The following is a 21,495-nucleotide window of genomic DNA, read 5'->3' as shown; positions in this document are numbered from 1 at the left end:
GGATCTGGTGTTTTGAACTGAAGACTGCCATACATTGGTTCTGAAATGGAACTTTGATGTGGCCATAACTAGGGTAAGACCACTGGAGCTTTGATCCAGGTGCAGCAAAGAAGTTGGTCCTTTCACTTGACTGAATTTATCCTTATTACATCTTGTATTATTTTCACGTCACTATTTCTAAAGTTGAATTGAGGACACATTTTGGGCAGCCTGCTCTGGGTACCAAAATTGCTGGTTATGGCTTTGAACTCTGGCATAATCAAGTCTGACTGTCTGAAGTTATCTGTTCTAGTATTCTAAGTGATACATCTTTACTCTTGTACAGTCCTTAAGATTCTATGTTCTTCCTCTGAATCATCTCTGGCAGAAGACCACCTATATTTCTAAAAAACTACCATGGAAGGGGTAGAGGGAGGGAGGTAAGTAACTGAAACCAACTAGTATAAAATTATGAAAGTACTTGGTGGGATAGTAGATAGAGCACCGGGCCTGGAGTCAGGAAGACCTGAGTTCTAATATAGCCTCTGACATTTACTAACCATATGATTCTGCACAAGTGACTTAACTTCTGCTGCCTCACTTTCCTGAACTGTAAATAAGGATAGTAACAGCATCTACCTCACGGAGTTGTTGTGAAGATCAGATGAGTTAGTGTATGCAGAAAAAAAACCACAACACTTAGCACAGTATCTGGCAAATGGTAGGTATTATATAGATGCTTAGTTCCCTTGCCCTCATGAATAAGCAGGATTTGTTATCCCAAAGGACTAGGGAATTAGCCTGATGGACTTCAGGTGGGGTAGGTTGTATATACTTCTCATACTTTTTGCGTAAACTCTAGAGTGGAGTTCAAAACTTCCCTGCTGTCCCTTGGGGAATTCCTGGCTAGTTTGGCTTCGTGAGATTTTGCCTGGTATGTGCTGAATTATTTACACATCCCCTGTACAGGCTCCATATCAAGGATAATGCCCAGCCCCCACATTATCAACCTAGTGTTTTAACAAAGTATTTAGTTTCAGACAACAAACCCATTGACCTCCTGAGTCAGCTTCCGGACATCACAGTACCCATGCACCTAATGTAGTCATGATCTTTGCAAGAAGATTGAGAAGCACATTACATAGGAAAAAGAGTTCTGGAGCTTATCATGGTGCCTGACACACAGTAGGTCCTTAATAAATGAATGTGGACTGACTAACTGGAACTAAGAGTCAGGAGACCTGCATGACCTTGGGCAAACCACTTTCTTTCCCTGTTTTTCCTCATCTGTAAAGTGCGGATAATCATGTTTGAGCTACTTTGCCAGGTTTTGTTTTGGAGTAAAGTTTGGTATGTTGTAAAACACTGTGGACATAAATGTGAGCTGCTGCTGTGAATGTGGGAGGAGTCACCCCTCATGAAGTGACTTGAGATTCTCCTGACATGCTGCATACCTGAAAGGGAAGACAGTCCCTGTTTTAGCTAATAGGGAGACAGCCTTATCACAAAAGACCAAGCTCCCTCAGCCCTATGTCAATACATGTGTTTGATTGGAAACAAGAAGGGACAACTTTGCACAAACTCAGAGATAACCCTGGTCATAAGTGTGTAAAGTCTATTGTCAGGCAAATGACAACCACTCTGGACCATAGCCTCATCTGTAAAATGAGGGTGTTGGATTAAATGGTCTCTAAAGGTCCCTTCCATCAGAAACATATTTGAATCCGATTGTTCTTAGCTTGACTAGATTTTTCCAAAGCCTGCCACATGGAGAAAAGCAAAACAAATGTAAACCAATTTTTTTTAGATTAGTCAATGGCTCCTGTCTTGGCAGTACCCGTCCCCAGCATCTATAATGTGTGGTTTCCCGGCAAGTTAGTAACACATTGCCTTTTCTTTAGGGAAAGGCATCCCCAGCTCTGTGTTTGCTTAAGAAAGTACTCAGAGTTGCTGAGTGGGGCCACAACTGTGCATCCTCGTCTATACACTCTCGACACCATGTTCCTGACTTTGTTCATTTGCTTCTGATTATTTTTAGTGTTGTCAATTATTTAGCTAACAGGCAGAAAACTAGGCTTTTATTGACATCCAAAGGGACTCTCCTGAGTGTAATAACAGAGGCAGTTTATTGAATGCCTGTGAGGTTGCTTTCTAATTGTACACATTAATCTGCCCATGCAAGCTGGCTGAAAATACACAAGCAGATTGCACATGCAGATGGAGCACACAGGACGGTTTTTATGAAAAGACCTCTGGAATGCACTTCTGCAGTATGGCCGTTTCCTTTAAAGACAACAGCAAAGTGGATAGCAGTGACAGTTTCAATGGGAAGCTGGGAGCAGGCCAGGCTTATGGTCTGTCAAGCTTAGAGTCCTGCCTTGGTTGGGGACAGACCTTAAATCTCATCATGGAGAGTTACTTGGTGTTGGGATGCTGAGCAATGACATGAAGATCGAGAGGCATGGCGGGCAACAGATGTAAACCCAATCTTGGTACTTCTGAAGGTTATATTTAGTCCCTAAATCATCCCAGCCCTTTTCAAGTCCAAATGTGATCTTTTTCAGGATGGCTTTATGTAGCAGTGAATTTCACTGCAGAGATACTACCGCACAAAATAACAATATTGTCTTAATATCCCTTCTAAAGGGAAAGAAGCAGTATAGATTATTGAGATTAGTAAGCATGACTTTTTAAAATCTTAAGTGTAGGAGTGGCTAGGTGGCACAGTGAATATAGCACAGGCCCTGGAGTCAGGAGGACCCGAGTTCAAATCTGGCCTCAGACACTTAACACTTACTAGCCATGTGACCTTGGGCAAGTCACTTAACCCCAATTGCCCTGCCTTCCCCCTTCCAAAAAAGAAAAAAAAAAGTCAAGTGTATTATGGATCTTTGGAGGTGCCCATATATGTACACATGTAGATATGTAAGTGCCTACACACATAGATATGTTTACATGTACATATTTTAGATATAGCTACAAATCTAGATATATATATACCACCACATGAATATGCAGATATGATTACACATTATCTGTATTTATTTTCATGTGTATATGCATATATTTACACACATTTACAAATATATACATATGTGTATATGGACTTAGAAATTTCAAACTAGTTTTAAAAACGTTCCTAGGGAAATTTTAAGATAGAGACAGTGAAACAAGAAGTCCAACAACCTGTTTAGCCCAGGAAGGGGCTATTCTTGAATTAAACCTTTGTAACTATGCCCAAAGGGCTATTTAACTGTGCATACCCTTTGATACAGCAATACCATTGCTAGGTCAATATCCTAAAGACATAAAAAAGGGAAAAGGACCTATTTGTACAAAAATATTTATAGAGGCTCTTTTTGTGATCTCAAAGAATTGGAAATGGATGGGATGCCTATCAGCTGGGAAATGGATATGCAGACTGTGGTATATGATTATAATGGAATATTATTGTGCTATAAGAAATGATGAGTAGGCAGATTTCAGAAAAACCTGGAAACACTTACATGAACTGATGCAAAGTGAACAGAACCAGGAGAACATTGTACACAGTAACAGCAATATTGTTCAATGAAGAACTGTGAATAACTTGGATCGTCATATTGGGAAGAATATTTAAGACAATCCTAAAGGACTCATGATGAGGCATACTATCCACCTCCATAGAAAAAACTGATATTGTTTGAAAACAGACTGAAGCATGTTATTTTTCTCTTTCTTTCACTTTTTTCTTTTATTCAAGTTTTCTTGTACAAAATGACTAATATAGAAATGTTTTACATGATTGTGCAAGAATAATCTATATTGCATTGCTTATCATCTCAGGGAGGGGGGAAAGTAGGAGAGGGAGGGAAGAATAGAGTTTGGAATTCAAAACTTTAAAAAATCCCAAATGTCAAAAAATTGTTTTAATGTAATTGGGGGAACATAAATGTATAAATGTGCATGTGTGTATACACATATATATGTATGAATATAATAATATAATGTGATATACATATTAAAAATTTGTTATAGATGACTGAGAATTGGCAACCTAAAGGAATGGAAATATGCTGGTCTTCAAGTCATAAGACCCATACCAAAATTCTATATAAGCCACTTACTGTCTAACTTCACTGAATCTTAATTTCCTCATTATGTAATAATAATGATTATTTTTCCTGCCTCCACAGTATTGATGGAAGCATCAAATGAGTCAGTAGAAGCAAAAGTGCCCTTTATAAACTTTAAAAGTACCATGAAAAATGTTTTTTTAAATAAAATTTTCCCCTATCTAGACCTATGATTTAATTGGGGTTGAAACTCCCTTTACTGATAAAGATCCTTGACTAATCTATAATTTATCCTTAGAGAATTTCCTAGATCCAGTAAGAGATTAAGTGACTTGTTCATGTTTACCCAACTAATATGTGTCAATCAAGACCTGAACTGAGGTCTGCCTGAGGTTGAGGTAGGTTTCCTTTATCTTCTCACCATATTACCTCTCCTAAATAAGTGTATGGCAGTATTGTTATTTTTTTTTTAAATGATTGAATGTTACTTGTAATCAGTAACCCATATTTTGGGAGTTTGCTAACAGGGATTTATAGGGTTTTTAGTATCCTCCAAAATGTCAAATATCCTTTTGACTAGATAAGCTTAGTTCTTACAACTTTTTCCCTTGTATGATATAGCAAATACAGCCACCTCTTAATAGTCTGTGTCTAGCTTATTTGCAGGCAGGTGGGGAGGTCCCACCTGGGTTGCAAGCTAGTATTGTGAAATCACAAATAACAGAAATTTGACAGCATATAAATAGCCTAATCATCCATCTGTGGATCTTTTTCAATCTCCTTTTGGGAAAAGGTGATCATGGCTGCACATGGGACTCCCAGCAAGGGTTGAGAACGTTCTTATCAATTTAAAATAGAATTGGGGGTCTCTTCTAACTTTTCATGCAGGGCTGAGCAGTGTAGCTACTCTGGAGACATCCTCTTGTTGAGTAATAAATGACCTTTTTCCCAAGCCTGGGCTTAATTCTCTCATTTGATCAGATAACTTGTAACTAAGTAGGAAAGAAAGTCACACAAGTAAGATCAAAATTAATTTTTTTCATTTTCTTAATCTTTCCTGAATAAAAATGATTGATATGGAATACTTGGGAAGAATTTTTTTTTTGGTGAAGGACACTACAAACTTATGATTTCATCAGTGTCAGGAACTTAGAGACACCATAATGGATATACTCAAATGGATCTCAGTGGTTTGGGAGTTCCGTACAATGATACAGATCACTTGATAACCCATCTATGCCTGCTTTTCCTTTGTTACTCTTTTTTTTTTTTTTGAGGGGGGAAGGCAGGGCAGCTGGGGTTAAGTTGCTTGCCCAAGGTCACACAGCTAGTTAAGTGTTAAGTGTTAAGTGTCTGAGGCCACATTTGAACTCAGGTCCTCCTGACTCCAGAGCCGGTGCTCTATTCATTGCTCCACCTAGTTGCCCCTCCTTTTGTTACCCTTGTCCATATCCTTCCCTAACTTTGCCATAGGAGGTCCTTCCTACATTCTAGAGAACTTGCTTACTTTCTCCTGGTATTTCAGGGGGACCAGTGGAATACTTTGACTCTTTGCCTGACATGTCCCTATCTGTTGCCCTCTGTGAAATTTTTTAATTCTTTCATGCCAGTTGTATTCTACATCTCATGCCTGATAGCAACGCTTGTAGAATGTTAGTTTTAAAAGGTGTCCTTTTGCTTTCATGCGAAACTTGTTGTTTGTAAGAGAACTTTGCTATTTCCCTAAATAATCTAGCCTGTTTTCTTCCTCCTTCTGGACCCAACTCACTGCCATCTGTACTGTTTGTCCCATATATACTTGTAGAAAGAGTTGGAGCATGCATAGTAATGGGTCTGTAGAAGCCATTCCAGGGAGCACGTACCAGAGGTCCCCTGGGAACTTCTAGAGATTTCAGGGACACATATGACTCAATGCTAAAGAGTTGCTTGCTTTTCAGTTATGAAGTAATCCCTGAATTGACCACTTGAGCAAAAAGAACAAATGATACAGTGAAAATGACCCCTGACCCATGCTCTGTAGGAAGCTAGGAATTCAATGAGGCAGAGGTGAGGAAAAAGAACATTCCAGACACAATGGGGACCACCTGTGCCGAGCCAGGAAATGGAATGTTGTCTTTATATGGCCAGTCTGCCTAGGACAGTGAGTTTATGAAGGGGAGTGCTGATTCTGCTGATTCATTTCATATATCTCTTACATATAATCATGTTGTCTCTAATAATAGAGGGTGTGTGATTAGGGATTTCTTTTTAAAGAGGCCGGTTTTTCTAGTGGGGATGGACAAGCAAAACTCTTTTGAATCATGTGAGATTCTTGCAGGAGGCTTTGTTGTATTCTGGGCTTGCGGCAGTCAGTACAATGTCACCTGCAAATAGGAGCAAATGGAGGACCTCTTCAGCTACTTTGACGCGGTGCTGATTCTCTTCCATCTCAGTGGCAAATACCTTTGGCAAGCATACATCTCCTTATTTTATGACTTGCTTGATGTCTGCTATCAGGGTCATTGAACAGGGTTATTTCTGTCATATTTTCTAAGGAATATTGAATGATCTTATATATGGATGAGAAACATGGCATTTTCTTCTGCTGAAGCAAATGCTTTTCTATAATCTACTAACATCTATTATAGTATTTTATGTTCTTTATATTTTTCAGTTAATGATAAACTGATCACATGGTATGGTACATAGAGTGAAATAATCGTAAATGGATATAAAATAAATATTGCAGCATTTAATGTACCATTTATAACATTTTTTTTCCTTGTGGAAAAAATGTGTTGAGTCCCCAGCAACTGATTTACAAATGAATTTTTGGAACATACTATTGGACTTGGGTGTGAGGCTGATCTGAATTTAAACACTGCCTTAAATACCACTCACTGTATCACTTAACTGACAGCTAGCTGTATCATTTAACTGCTCTGGGCCTGTTTTCTTATCTGCAAAGTGGGGCTAATAGTATCTCAAACACTTACACACCCCCACACTGAAGGATGCGATCTCTGGGCTGTTCATCTGTGTCATAATCTGGACAACAGGCATCCTTTATCAACTTGTTTTTTCCTGTGTAGATGGTTAGGCCAAACTCTACTGAGGGGTCATCAATCTTTTCCAGGAGGCTCTATGGTGTCTGGGGGCTTGATCCGATCATCTTGGTGTTGTCCAAAACTGAGAACATCTGGAAAACCTCAAGATCTGTAGATAATTCCTCTTCAACTTGAATTTTTTTCCAGTAGGTTCTATAGTGTCTGGTTTGATCTAGCTAACCTGATGTTGAAAAATGAGAATATTGGAGGACCTCAAAATCTATAAATATTCCCTTTTCAACTTGAATCCTGCAGTGGATTCCCCTATTACAGTGGTGAACACCTTTGGGGAGCATAAGTTTCTGAGTTTTATTGCTCGCCTGCTGTCAATGATATGTTATAACTTTCAAGGAATCTTGAATAATTTTGCTACGTGTGTGGGAGAAACCTTATTGGAAGAGAGCTTTTAAAGTGATGTTTTGCTCTACTGAACTAGTCTATTTTTTTTGCCTTTTTTTTTTTGGAGGGCAATTGGGGTTAAGTAACTTGCCCAAAGTCACATGGCTAGTAAGCGTGTTAAGTGTCTGAGGTCGGATTTGAATTCAGGTCCTCCTGACTTCAGGGCGGGTGCTCTATTCACTGCATCACCTAGCCACCTCTGAACCAGTCTATTTTTGTATCAAGTGAATCAGTTCAGTGGGAGCTTGATTTACCTCTTTTGATTGATTTGTGTGATGGCAAAGGTGTGATCCTGTTCCCACTAATACCCTCGTGAAGGATACTCTCAATGCATATGTGGAACTTATGGGGGCATATATGGAATTGATGGCATAAACAAGAGTTTCCTAAAACTTTTTTTATGGACAGAAAATGGGTCTAAGTAAAGACTCATCCTTCTCCCATTATGTATGGCTCAGAAGGCAATGGAGAGTGGTGTGGTGGCTGTTATGCATAACAAAGAAAGAACTATTAAAAACTAGAATAAAGGAAGGATGTTGTCGAAGAGATGCATGAACACAAAAGATGGGCTGCCCATTGGGTAAGAGTGAGGATAGTGGGTTACCCAAGTACTCCACTGGTATCCTGGAGATGACAAGGGAAATCAAAGGATGCTGCTAGCACCTTGGGTAGACCCATTGTGGTGAGCTCATGAGAAGGCATGGGTAGCACAGAAATGAATGGGTTGTGATATGCATTGTTGGCAGAAGCATCCATATGTGAGTCCACAGGTCCATTTAAGTATTATTTTTATTTTGTCTGGACCAGTTATTTCATCATTATAGGAACTCCCAGTGTGAAAACTACCTCCACCATTAGAGAATGGTAACTCATCTGTAACTTAGGCTCTTAGAGAGTTGTCTAGGGGCACTGAAAGATTATGACTTGTCTGTGGTCACATTCCTAGTGTATTTCAGAAACAAGACTTGAACCTAGGTCTTTCTAAGCCCAAGGTTAGGCCCTATTGCTTTTGCCATGCCATGTATCATGATGACAAAAGTTATTAGTATTGCAAGTATATGATTGCTAGCATTTTCTTGGTGTAGAGATGGTTGTATTAGGGTTGTCGAGTTGTCTAACCCCTCAAACAAGGCTTCCTTTTCACTCATGTAGGTTGATAGCACTTGCTGAAACTTTCTCCATGTCAGTTGTCTTTGCTGAGCAAGTCCCCTTTATTTCCATTTGAATAATTAGATGATTAGCTTAGATCAGGTTCTCATCTATTTTGGTTTCCTTGAACTCTTGAGTCCAGCAAGTTCTGCTGAATATGCATAGTGGTTGCCAAATTTTGTCTTCAGATATGCTCACAAAACTTATATTACCCTTCATGGGAGCTTCCTGAAAGTACTTAAGGGCTAAATTGATCCCTTATCCATATGTTAAGCTTGAATCCAATCTCACATTTTATAATTCTCAGAAATAAGGTGAGTGGAAAGTCAGACTATTTATAACTTTCTCTACTCTGCTAATGAAACCACTGACCTCTTTTATGTTTCACTCAGAGTGGTTTTATTGAGAACACCTCTGCACCTCCCATAAGAAAAATGGGTCCAGGGACTTAAATCTCAATCTCAGCAGCCCGCATGCTGACATGTTGATGTTCTTAGCCAAATTGTCCAACCTTGCTAATTCTGCCTTCTAAAGGTCTCTGGAATATTTGCATCTCCACTGTCCTCACCCTAGTATAGGTTCTTACTGCCTCCTACATAGATTATTACAGAGACCATCTAATTCAATTTTTAATGTTTTAAGCCATCCCATCTGCAGGGTCTTGTGCTATGTATGTGAGTTAAAACACAGCTATTGTCCTCAAGTTTACATTCTTGCTCTCCTTACTTTGGTCTGTGCTTTTGACATGGTCTTCTTTCTGAACTTATTGCCTCCACGATCTACCCCTCACTGCCAGATTCATCTTCCCTAAAGTGGCACTTTTCATTCTCTGCACAGAAACCTTCAATGGCTCCCCATTACTTATAAGTGACAGTCTCCTAAGTCTGTCATTCAAGGTCTACCATAATGAAGTTTGGAGTCCTCAAGGTGGCTTTCAAGGCCTTTCAGTATCAGACACCACCTTACCTTGTCTCTTTGTCTTATAAGCATAAACCTTCTGAATCAGTCAAAGGAGCCTCTTTCCATGAAACGCAACTTTTGCATCCTCATGCCAATACTTTTGTCCTTTCCATACCTAGAATGTTCTAGCTTTTGCTCTTGGAGCTCTATTCAGCTTCATACTGTTTGTCTTTGTAGCCTGCCTTATAACTCCACTATATGAAGCCTTTTTGGGGCAGCTAGTTGGCACAGTGGATAGAGTGCTGCTTCGGAAGTCATCTTCCTAAGTTCAAATCTGGCCTCAGACCCTTATTAGCTGTGTGAACCTGAGCAAGTCACTTAACCTTGTTTGCCTCAGTTTCCTCATCTGTAAAATGAGCCAGAGAAGGAAGGCAAACCACTCCAGTATCTCTGCCAAAAAAATCCCAGATGAAGAGGTGGACATGATTGAATACCAACAGCACTAAGCTTTTGCTTTCATTGTTCCCTCTTACCTGGAATGACCCTTTTCTCCTCTTGATCAATAACAATACCTTTCAAGTATATGGTGTAGCTCCCTGATTGAAGAGAACTATCTTCACCACCCCCTTGTGAATATATGGCATAAATATAATTATCCCCATTTTATAGGTGAGGCTTCCAGAGGGTAAATACACTCTGACAATCCAGAATGTCAGAATGGAGACTTGAACGCAGATCACCTGACTCAGACCAGTGGCACTTTCCTAATGCCACAGTTTCCCTAAGCAAAACCCAGCCATCCTTCAGGCCCCAACTCTGATCTCTCCCTTCCTCTATGAAGTCTTCCTCGACTACTTCACCCTTCAATGATCTCAATACTGTTTTAACACTTAGGGCCAGCCCTACTTAATAATATCTTACTTGTACTGTTATTGTATGTTTGTATTTTGTGAGGTTTGGATTCAGTCAAAGGGCTGCACTATCAATCCACAGATTCCCCAACCCTGTTCTAGAGGGTGGGGACCATTTCACAGATTACTCTTCAGTCTTCCTGTCAGGGAACATTCTTTGCCTTGGTGGTAGTTATCTGTATGCCCTTTTTCTTGATCCTAAAAAAACTACTGCAAAGAGGAAAAAAAAAGTAATAATATGACTATTGGAAAGCATCATTCCCTTGGGGATAGTTGAGTCAATGAGGTCCTTTGTAGCTAAGGAAATGAATGGGTCTTTTACCTTGAACATAGGCAGGCATATGTGAGTTTTTTTTAATATATTATTTTTGATGAATGATGTTTACCTTTGCTTTGTGGAGTTGTTGGAAAGCAGAAGAGCTAAGCGATGTTGGATTCTGTATTTGAAGAAAGTACATTTTAAAATGGCATCACAAGAACCTTCTTTTGGCTTCAGAAAATGACCATTGTGGATAATCGGATGCAGACTGCCTACCACCTAATGGACTGGTCTGAGGGGTAGCATGGAAAGAACCCTGGGTTGGAAATCAGAAGGTTAAATCTGCATTGGGTTCAAACTTCATTGCCATTTACCACCTGGGTGACTTTGGGCAAGTCATGTCAACTCTGTGGGCCTCATTTTACTCTTCTGGAAACTAAAAAGGGCAAGGTTGGACTTGACCTCTTATTCCTCTTCTAGCTCAAAGAATCTATGATCTAGTGAGGGCTCTGCTAGTTACTATACTTCTAAGTCTTGTTTTCCACTTGATAATTCTTCCTTCAATACCTTACAATCCAAGGTCCAGTGTTTTGTCTTTTTTTGTTGAATAGAGAATATTCAGTATCTGTCTGGAGTTCTGTGCTGCTTGACCAAGGAAGCATCTTATCCTTGGGCTTCAGGAGTTCATTTTTCACAAGCATTTTTTTTTCCTAACAGCTGATTTTTTTCTGTTGATTTATCTCAGTTAAGGCATGATGATTTAGTGCAAAAAGAGGAGCCTATCAGGAAGATCTGGATATACAGCCTTGGCTGTATACATGCATACATGCCTACATACATACATACCAGCTCTGTGACTATGGGCAAGTCATGCAATTCATGTTGCTGCTCTGAACTGATGAAATGTGTTTCCATGTTAGGAGTTCCCTACTTTGCTGAAATCCTAAGTTTAGACCAAAAAACAGACCAAAACGAAATCATGAAGTAACCCCAAATAAATTTCAAGTGAAAGATAAAAATCATTCCTATTCTGATATTAAGATCATCTTTCACTTGATTTCTCTAAGCGTTTCTAAGCTATTTTCTCAAGAACTCTTACAAGGTCATTTTGTTGTTTTTCAGTTGTGTCCAACTCTTCATGACCCTGTTTGGGGTTTTCTTAGCATAAATAGTTCAGTGGTTGCCATTTCTTTCTGCAGCTCATTTTATAGATGAGGGAACTGAGACAAACAGGGCTCAATGATTTGCCCAGGGTCACATAGATAGTTAGTGTCTGAGGCCAGATTTGAGCTTGGGAGGGTCAGTCTTCCTGACTCCAGCCTGGCACTGTATCCACTGTGCCACCTAGCTACTCTCTGAAAAAGGCATATCTGCTATATTAGGTACCCCCAAATAACATGCTAATTTTAGGGAAAAAGCCCTAACTTTGAGTATCTCAGGGTGTTACTTATAACTGCAGCTCCTGTTTGTGAAATGATCAGAATGCACGTGTTTCTTCAGAGCTCACGATGTTGCTTGCTTGGATAGCACCTGGGCCCCCTAAAATAGCAACCTCATTTTCAAGGTATTATTTTCCCATTTACTCAAAACAATAGTTCACAGAACCCCACTGACTTGTTTATGCTATTTTTTTTCCTCATAAGGCGGAGGCTTGATTTAACCCTTTCTGATAGTTAAAAAGCAAAGTCATTTGTTGAAATAGGAAAGAGTCAACTTCTCTACAAAATAATTCTTCCCACAAGCCCTATGACATATTCATCCACAAATATTCCTGTCATCAGAGAGGTGAGTGACTCAGCATGGGAGTGGGGGAGGAGGTGCACCTAGAGAATACATGCAGAGGGTCAACACATACCTCCCATGCTATAAGACCTGGTGTGTCATCTTCTCCTCTTCCTGGGACAGCTCCCCATTGGGAATGTTTTTCCACTGGGCTTTATTGGTCTCATTGTGTAGTCTCCATTGGTCCTTTGTTCCTCTGGCACTGGATTCATCTCTCTTGCACCACCTGAACCATCTCAGCTCCAGTTTGCATGGATCTCATGGCTAGAACCTCTCCCCAATATGGGCAGGTTCATGGCTCTTTAGTCAAAACCACCACATCCAACCAAGAAAAGCTAGGCACAGTGTCTTCAGACTAACAGTAGGACTCTTACTTTTGATCTCCATATCTGGATGTTACTCAAAGGCCAAGTGTTAGATGCTTTTTAGATATTCTCTCTGGGATGGAGAACTGGGCCTGAATTTTAACTAAAACAAAAGATAGACTTGTAGGACGCCAGGTAGGTGTTATCTATCTACTCAGTCTACATTCCTGTCTTTATTATGTATATGTGTGCATTGATCAGAGTTCTAGTCTTTCAGAGTTGATTTTCTTTATAATGTTTTTATTGTAAGAATTGCTTTCCTACTTATTCTTACTTCACTCTCGTTAGCTCAGAGAGGGCTTCTCATTTTCCTCTGGAATGCTTCATTTTTGCCATTTCTTATTGTGCAATAATATTCCACTCCATCCACATACCACAATTTGTTTGGCCATTCCCCAATGGGTGACTATTCCTTAGGTTTACAGTTTTTTTTTCTACCAAACTAGAGCTACTATGAAAATTTGTTTTCCTTTTTTCTTTGACATCTTTGAGTATGTAACCTTAATAGTACTATCACTGGATAAAAGAAGATGAAGAATATATTGACTTTTGAAGCATAGTTTAAAATCACTTTCCAAAATGACAGAGCCAATTCACAGCCTCACTAATAACACACTAATAATGTGCCTGCTTTCCCACAAACCCTCCAATACCTGTTATTTTTTTTCTTTTATCTTTGCCAATCTGAGTTGCTTTAATTTTCATTTCACTAATCATTAGTGATTTGGAGCATTTTCATATGGTTATTGGTAACTTAGATTTCTTCCTTTGAAAATTGCTTTCTTATATCTTTTGATCATTTATCTGTTTGTGACCCCACCCACCTTTTCTACCTCCATATTTCCAGAGGAGAATTGGGACACTTGTATTGAGACCATTGCACCAGCTAACCCACCTATTAGAAGGTAGTGTGGAGAGGCGGCTAGGTGATGCAGTGAATAGAACACAGGCCCTGGAGTCAGGAGGACCTGAGTTCAAATCCGGCTTCAGACACTTAACACAAAATTAGCCGTGTGACCTTGGGCAAATCACTTAACCCCAATTGCCCTACCTTCTCCCCTCCAATAAGCAAAAAAAAAAAAAATCTACAAAAAAAAGGTAGTGTGGAGCCTGCTTACGTGCTACCTTATAGTAATTTCCCTTCAGCCTTACAGGTTCAAGCTTTTACCCAGTGTTTCTCATGGGATTACAGTCATCCTGAAATTCAGCAGTATGGCCCAGGGCAGTGTCATTAGAGCAAACACTAAAGGTTCTCTACCCATTCAGTGGCTTCTCAGTAGCAAAAAAATCCTTGTCCCAGGGGGTTGCTGGGATGTTTGACTTGGTCTGGGGTTCCTTTCTTGATTATTATTGAATTTCTTCCCTATTATTTTCTCTCTTGGTCTGTACTGAACTAAGGACAGTCAGTCAACAATCTCATTGCAAAGCTCTTTGAAGAAAAAAAAAATCAAACCAAAAAAAGCTTTTGAATGATGACTTCATAAAATCCTAGACAGTGGGGCAGCTTCCTGACTCCGAAACTCCATTTGTCTCCTTGTCTATCCTGGATGAGATAAGTAATCATAGACAAACGGAAAGGCTGCTGGTCTCAGCCGACTTATCCTTATGTTCTTCACAGACATGTACTTCCTTTCACTATTAGTTCCCCCCATAGCTCAATCCTTTTACCTTGTTTGAATGTCACCTTCCCGTTAATTATTTGGACTGATGCTGGCACTTCATTTTATTTCTAATTTCTCGTTTGCTTTTAACAAGCTATTTTGTGCTTGTTTTTGGATTTTTTTTCTTTTATCACTTGAGAGGGTAAGACCTTTATATTAGTCTGCAACATTAAAGAGGAAAAAAAGGAAGAATGAAACCTAGGAAGCTGATAAGGAACAGGTTGGAGCAGCTTGAACACAAGATGAAGAATGCATGGATATAGGAATTGAAGAATGGGGTGAATTCATGGATGATAAATCCTATTGCCTCTGCTTTTCTTTCTGTTAGTGATAAAGAATGATAATAATAGTGATGATGATGTTAGTAGCTGTCATTTATATAGTGCTTTAAGGGTTATAAAGTTTCTTTGTATTATCTCATTTAATTCCCATGGCAATCCTATGAAATAAGTGCTATTATCACCATTTTATAGATGAGGAGACTAAAACTGACTTTAAAAATATGTTTAACTTTAAAATTACTTGTGCAGAATCACATAGTTAACAAATCCTGAGGCAGGATTTGAACTCTTGTCTTAATAATAATTCAGATTCAGCGCTCTTACCCACTCTGTTGTTTAAGGAAGTGGAATCGGGGGCTTGAAGTAACAACTAGAAGCCCATTTCATTTGACTTGACAAAATAAGGGAAATGAGAGAGTGAAAAGGCAATGAGTGTGGAGAGAAAGAACAGGTCTCCTAAACCAATTGTAATCCAATTCAACAAATGTTCAAGTGCCTTTTCTGTGCAGAGGCCTTTTAGTATGAAAGAAAGAGTCATCAGTGTATATCCTAAAGAGATCATACAAACGGGAAAAGGAAGTACATCTACAAAAATATTTATAGCAGTTCTTTTTATGGTGGCCAAGAATTGGAGACTGAGGGGATGCCCATCAATTGGGGAATGGCTGAACAAGTTGTGGTGTGTGAATGTACTGGAATACTATTGTGCTGTAAGAAATGATGAGTAGGCAGACTTCAGAAAAACCTGGAAAAACTTATAGCAACTGATGCTGAGTGAAGTGAGCAGAACCAGGAGAACTTTGTACACAGTTACAGCCACATTGTGCGATGACTAACTTTCTTCTTTCTTGTGGTTCATTCCACTGTCTATAATTCTTTACAACACGACCAATGTGAAAATATGTTTAATAGGAAATTTATATAGAGAGCCTATATCAGATTTTACCCTGTCTTGGGGAAGGGATGAGAAGGGAGGAGGAGAAAATTTAAAATTCAAACTTATTCAAATATTGGAAACTAAAAATAAATAAATTTGAGAAAGAGGCAGAGACAGCCTCAGAATCAGGAAGGCCTGAATTAAATTCTCCTTTCTGACACATCCTGGCTCTTTAACCATGGGCAAGTCACTTCTTTGTGCCCTTGGCAATTATGTAAGACCGTAAATTGAGAAAGTGAAAATCTGCTTTGGAGGGTACAGTTCTTATCTCCTAGTCTGCCATGTTCAAGGCACTGCCAGGTCCTAGGGATAAAAAGATGAAATAAGACAATGCTTCCTGTCCTATATTTTAGGGGGAGAAGGGAGATAAGGTAGGAAAAATCTGATTTGTAAACAGGTAAGTAGATGTGTATAGTAATTTGAGGAATGAGAGAATAATAAAGAGCTTATTAAAACTGAGGATACTCAGGGGTGAACCTGCGGACTTCAAGGCCACATGTGGCCCTCTACGCCCTCGGCTGTGGCCCTGTGACTGAATCCAAATTTTGAAGAACAAATCCCCTTAATAAAAGGATTTGTTCTGTGAAACTTGAACTCGGTCAGAAAGCCTCACGCAAGGACCTAGAAGGCCACATGTGTCCTTGAGGTCACGGATTCCCCACCCCTGCAAATGGAAGTATGAAAGATAGAAAATTATGCTCTTACAATGGTAATAGGTGGGTCTGTAGAACAATAATAGATATCCTGACAACAGAGCTAGCTATTCCTGCTTTGGATAGGGGTTGGATACTTAACCTTTTACTTTACTTTTTACTTTACCTTTTATTTTACTTTATAATTTCCTTTACCTTCTTCTTCTCCTTTCCTTTACCTTTCTTTTCCCTTTCCCTTCCCCTTTACTTTACATTTTACTTTACTTTTACTTTACCTTTACTTTACATTTTACTTTGCCTTCTCCTTTTCCTTTCCCTTTTACTTTATTTTACATTTTACTTTCCTTTACCTTTTCCTTTACTTTAACTTTACATTTTACTTTACTTTTTTCCTTTACCTTCTCCTTTTCCTTTTCCCTTCCTTTTCTTTTCCCTTTCCCTTTCCCTTACCTTTTATTTTACTTTACCTTTTCCTTTACTTAAACATTTCAACACTGAGAGGCAGAGGTGAAATACCATAGGAGGAAAAGTGGCCCCAGGCAGGTAACATGATGCTTACTAGAAAACCTGAGTTGGAATAGTAGATTCATCTCTCTCTCCAGATGACATGGAAGTCTGAGTGCCTGGTTTTGTGTGCATATAGGAAATCAGGTACCATGATGAGGAGAACCAGAAAGAATGTTAATCTCCACATCAGCAACACAAAATTGAAGATACTGGAATAATCATAGGTTCACAAATCACTAAACAAGCACTGGAAATTTCAAACTAAGCATCCTCAAGAACAACTTATGATCACAACATTGCCATGTTTTGATTTTCTATTTTACTCTGTTCTCAGCATAACCTTTTTTCCTGCCTGTGATATTTCTCTTTTTTTAGTCACCACTCAATAAAAGTTCAGGCTGAGATCCAAAGGTATAATAAAAATGTGTTGGTGTTTTCTCTTTCCCTCCCCTTAAAAGAACTAACAAATCCATTTATATTGTCAGCAAATCCTCTGAATTCTTGAGTAACCTGGAACCAAAGGGCCCTACCAGAAGCTCCCATCAAACTTCTTGTCTTGACACACAATACACAACATGGGTAAGTGGGTTGTAGCATCACAGGCAAGTGAGTCTGTGCTGATTAGGGATCGTTCCCTGGTTGAACTGTGGAGAGGCAGGATGCTTGGCTTTGAGCGTTGGAGGACTTAGGTAGGATGTTGGATGATGAGGTCTTAAACTGGAATCCTCAAGGAATTTTATTTTCTCTGTTTCTTCCCTTACAAATTGGGCTTCAAAATACCTCACTGATATTTGTGGTCAATTTGCAGTAACTGTAAAGTACCCTAAGTTTACTTTTTGGAAATAGCTTTTAGTTGGGTGTGATTCTGGGCAGGTCTTGTACTGAATCCCAAAGTGCCACCCTCATAACTGGAGAGTGAAATGATCTTTTGGAGAATTCATTTCCTAGTTAAGTAGCCTTCTGACCTGTCACTTTGTTTTGGTCATGATATACTGAAAGCAACAACCTTTTTGGTGCTAGAGCCCCCAAGAGAATATTTCTGGTCTCTAATGATACAGTTGTTATCAACAGTTCCATGGCCATGGCTGAGATTGACTGGTCTATCCATAGAGACATGATTTTAGCAGTAAGCCTGTCAAGTGGCTTAGAGACCGAAGATGAGATACCCTTTTGAGATTTACAGTTGCCAAGCTAATACTTGGAGTGGGTCTGTATGCCCACCCCATTCCGCTTGCAGGTCTAGTTGTTATGATGACAGAGATAGTGATAGCCTCCACGTTGTGGCTCCCAGTGGATGGACAGTATTGAGAGCTTGGGAGTTGAATCACAGTGAAAGCTCCATTTCTGCTAGAGCTCAAACTTGGGTGACTTTCACTTCCTCTAGAGGAAAAGTGAACTTTAGGCAGGCAAAATCTGAATGAGCCCTTTATAAGCATTGATTATTGGCGATAGAAAAAGGTTGATCTCTGTTTTATGATGCCTCATGTATCATTAAAGTGAACTTGGGCTATTAATTGAAGAATTCATAAGAGGGAAGAATTTCAAGAGATTTTTTTGGGGGGACAGTGGGGGTAAAAAGTACATGGGCATGTATTTGTATGTTTACTAATTTTCAGGGGGATTATTTGTAGATTTGTACCTTTATGAGTACATGAAAGACCCTTTTCAAACATCGACCGTGCAGCTTGGTTCTTTTTTTCTTGGCGGACTGAACTCCTTTAGGAGCTAAGAAAAAGCACATTTTCTAATATCTTTTATATGATGGATGGTTATGCTAAAATTTAAGGGATAACAAAATTGAACAGAAAAAAAGCCCAAAGTTTTCTTTTTCTTTTTTTAAACTTTGGAGTGATCCTGTTCAAGGCAAGAAAGCAGCTCCTCATTCTATGAGATGTTTCCTCAGAGTTGAAGATGAGCTCCTAAAAAGTATGCCATCTTCTTATTACTGTATTCATTTTTGATTTTTATTTTTGAGTCAGTGTAGTTATTCTGGGTTGAGCTTGACTTCTGGAAGTTCAAGTTTGATATTTGAAAGAAATAAGACTCACAGCTAACAAAGGAAATTTGCTTAACCATAGCAGAAAAAGAATAGCCAATAAGAATATAGATTGAGGATCTCCCAAGCTGATATAGCTGAACCAAGCTCCCCTGCCCCTTGCACTTCATCAGCTAAACATCTGAAAGTATTCAGAGCTCAACATGTCCCTTTTGCACCTGGATAAAAAAAAGAAGTGATATCAATAACTGGAGCCTTTAGTCCCCTGAGCCAATTAAGTCTCAAGGATAGTTTCAATACCTTTTAAGGAAAAACTAGCCTTACTTAGGGGCAGGGGTGCCTACTACAATGTTTAAACTAAACAGGCCATTTGGAATCTCCCTTAGAAGGTGGGCACCATTCATCTTCAGCATCCCCCAGGACAATTGTTCAATGTAGTATATATGAGTTGCCAGTGTAAATGTCCCAGGTGGCTCCCTGAATCCACTTTTTGTAAAATCTTTCCTATCTACAGGTCTTTGGGAGAAAGGGCTAGGTAAATGGGGGGAACTGGGAGGAAATCAATGACATAAATCTTCTCCTGAGATCTTTCCCAATGACCCTATAGGCCTGGGCATGGGAGTAAGGGAGCAGAAGCTCAAGAGATTACCATTTGGAATTGTGGGCAACTGTGAAGATGCTTGAGGCATGTTTGTTTTTTGGGCCACTTGGCACATCTAACCATTCTTTGTGTTCTTTATTCCTTTTGGCTCATTTCTCCAATTTAATGAGATCATCCTGAATTTTAGTCCTGTCTTCCAAGGTATTAGCAATCCTTCCCTGAGCTGCATTTCTCATGGCAGGTTGATTAGTGTATGAGCCACACAATCTTCCATGTTAATAGAAATCATGGAGCTGTATTGGGCACAAACTGGCTTCTTATGAACTCCATCTTGCCTCTAAACCATAAATAATTAGTTTGTGCTCAATACTGTTAACTGACTGTGTATCCATATTTGACTGCATTGGTTTTGTCTAATCCATATGCATGGTACTCCTCTGGGGATGCTGTCCTGGACTATTTTGCATACTTTAGCGGACTATTTGCTATGTTTAGTCAATGTATACTCTATTTCCTTGATGTCCTCTGTGTTTTACTGAAAGCAGAAATATTAGCTTGTAGATAAAATATGTAGAAGTTTTGAGTATTATTAGCTAGGTTGTTTATATGGGAAATAGACTAGTTGCTTCTAAGTCTTGGAAGCATTTAGCCCTGACTTCAACTATCCAGTACAATTTTCCCAAGAGAAAAGCTGTCTTTGCAATGTGTTTTTAAAGTATCACTGTTATGTGTGTGTGTGTGTGTGTGTGTGTGTGTGAAGAATCTATTATATATCAATGAATGATATATGTTAATAGTGACAGGAATTGTGGGAGGTAGACAGCCCTAGGTGCCATGCAAAAAAGTATGCTGACAAATGTGTGCTTGTTTTGTTTCTTTGGACATGAAAAGAATGGTAATTTAAAATTCCCTTTTTTGGGGGAGTGGAGGAAAGGCAGAGAGAAGTAGGAAAGGGGTGGAAATTAAGATGTTCTTTTTGAATGGAAGATCTTCAGGATAATTTACCCATTGGGACTGCCTTTGTTTCTATGTTGCTTACTGTTTATGGGAGTGCAAGTAAGTAAAAGTGTCAGTGGCATGTTTCTAGGGCTTAGGACTGAGGGAGAATTTTAAACTTTTTTTTCCCCTTATTTTTGTACAGAAACTCCCTGCCCTGCCTAAGGACCGTAACTTGGTAAGCAAGCTTTGGGATTACATGTAGCTTTCCATAAAGCTCTCCTTGGGCTCTTCACAGCTAAGGCAACATTCAAATTGTATAATTGCTCATGGAACCATGTAAAGGGGGCTATGCTTATGGGTATCATCTTGTTAAGGCACTGAAGCTATCCCTCTTGACTTATTCCATACGAATCCCCTTCCCATACCCTACATCTAGCTAAATTGGCCTGCTCTATAAACACCACCAGTGGACAGACTACTTAACAGGACAGAAATGACAGGATAATCAGTTCCTCAACAAAATATCCACCATTTTCACCACGCCTGCCTCTGATATTGACTGATCCTCAGGCTAGGGGTTCATGAGCAAAGTGCTTAACCTCTCTATGCCTCTGATTTTTATGTGTAGAATGAATAAACATCGATTTATCTCTGAGGGGATATTTTTAAAGCTTAATTAAATGAACTCTGAAATCACCCACTGAAGCAAGGCTACGTGAGTTCATGGAGAATGTTGTCCTTTGTTAGTGCTCCTAAACGCGCTGTTCATATGCTGATCCGGTAATTGAAGCGTGTTTATTAAGAGTCCGCCATATTCCCAGTAAGATTGCTCAGTGTTTTCTCCCGTGTTTGGCATGTGATACTAATGTCCTGCTTTACAAATTGCAGGCCAGAAATGAAGTGCTTAAGAACACCCTTAAAGAGCAAGAAAATGAGAAACTTCATAAGATGAAGGATGAACAAGGCAAAAAGGTATATACAAGTAGTGGTGAAAGGTGTATGCAGTACATAGACTGGATCTTATAGGGCAGGTAA

General features: G+C 39.3%; 1 protein-coding gene across 4 annotated transcripts in view; it reads left to right on the top strand.

The window, feature by feature from the left end:
* EPSTI1 (epithelial stromal interaction 1) overlaps positions 1 to 21,495 on the top strand; it is a 111,178-nt gene that overhangs the window by 51,302 nt on the left and 38,381 nt on the right. For 3 of the 4 annotated variants that reach the window (XM_069068683.1, XM_069068685.1, XM_069068686.1), the window contains exons 7-9: positions 17,410 to 17,503; positions 20,663 to 20,695; positions 21,349 to 21,432. In XM_069068683.1, coding sequence (XP_068924784.1) covers positions 17,410 to 17,503; positions 20,663 to 20,695; positions 21,349 to 21,432 — 211 coding nt within the window. The remainder of the gene's footprint in view (positions 1 to 17,409; positions 17,504 to 20,662; positions 20,696 to 21,348; positions 21,433 to 21,495) is intronic. The other variant, XM_069068684.1, reaches the window with a different exon arrangement.

Source organism: Petaurus breviceps, unplaced genomic scaffold (assembly GCF_028583685.1).
Source record: "Petaurus breviceps papuanus isolate PSGF00001 unplaced genomic scaffold, PetGlider_PUasm1.0 90769, whole genome shotgun sequence".
Lineage (NCBI taxonomy): Eukaryota > Metazoa > Chordata > Mammalia > Diprotodontia > Petauridae > Petaurus > Petaurus breviceps.
Note: the sequence above shows the minus strand (reverse complement) of the source record. Positions and strands in the feature narration are given on the sequence as shown.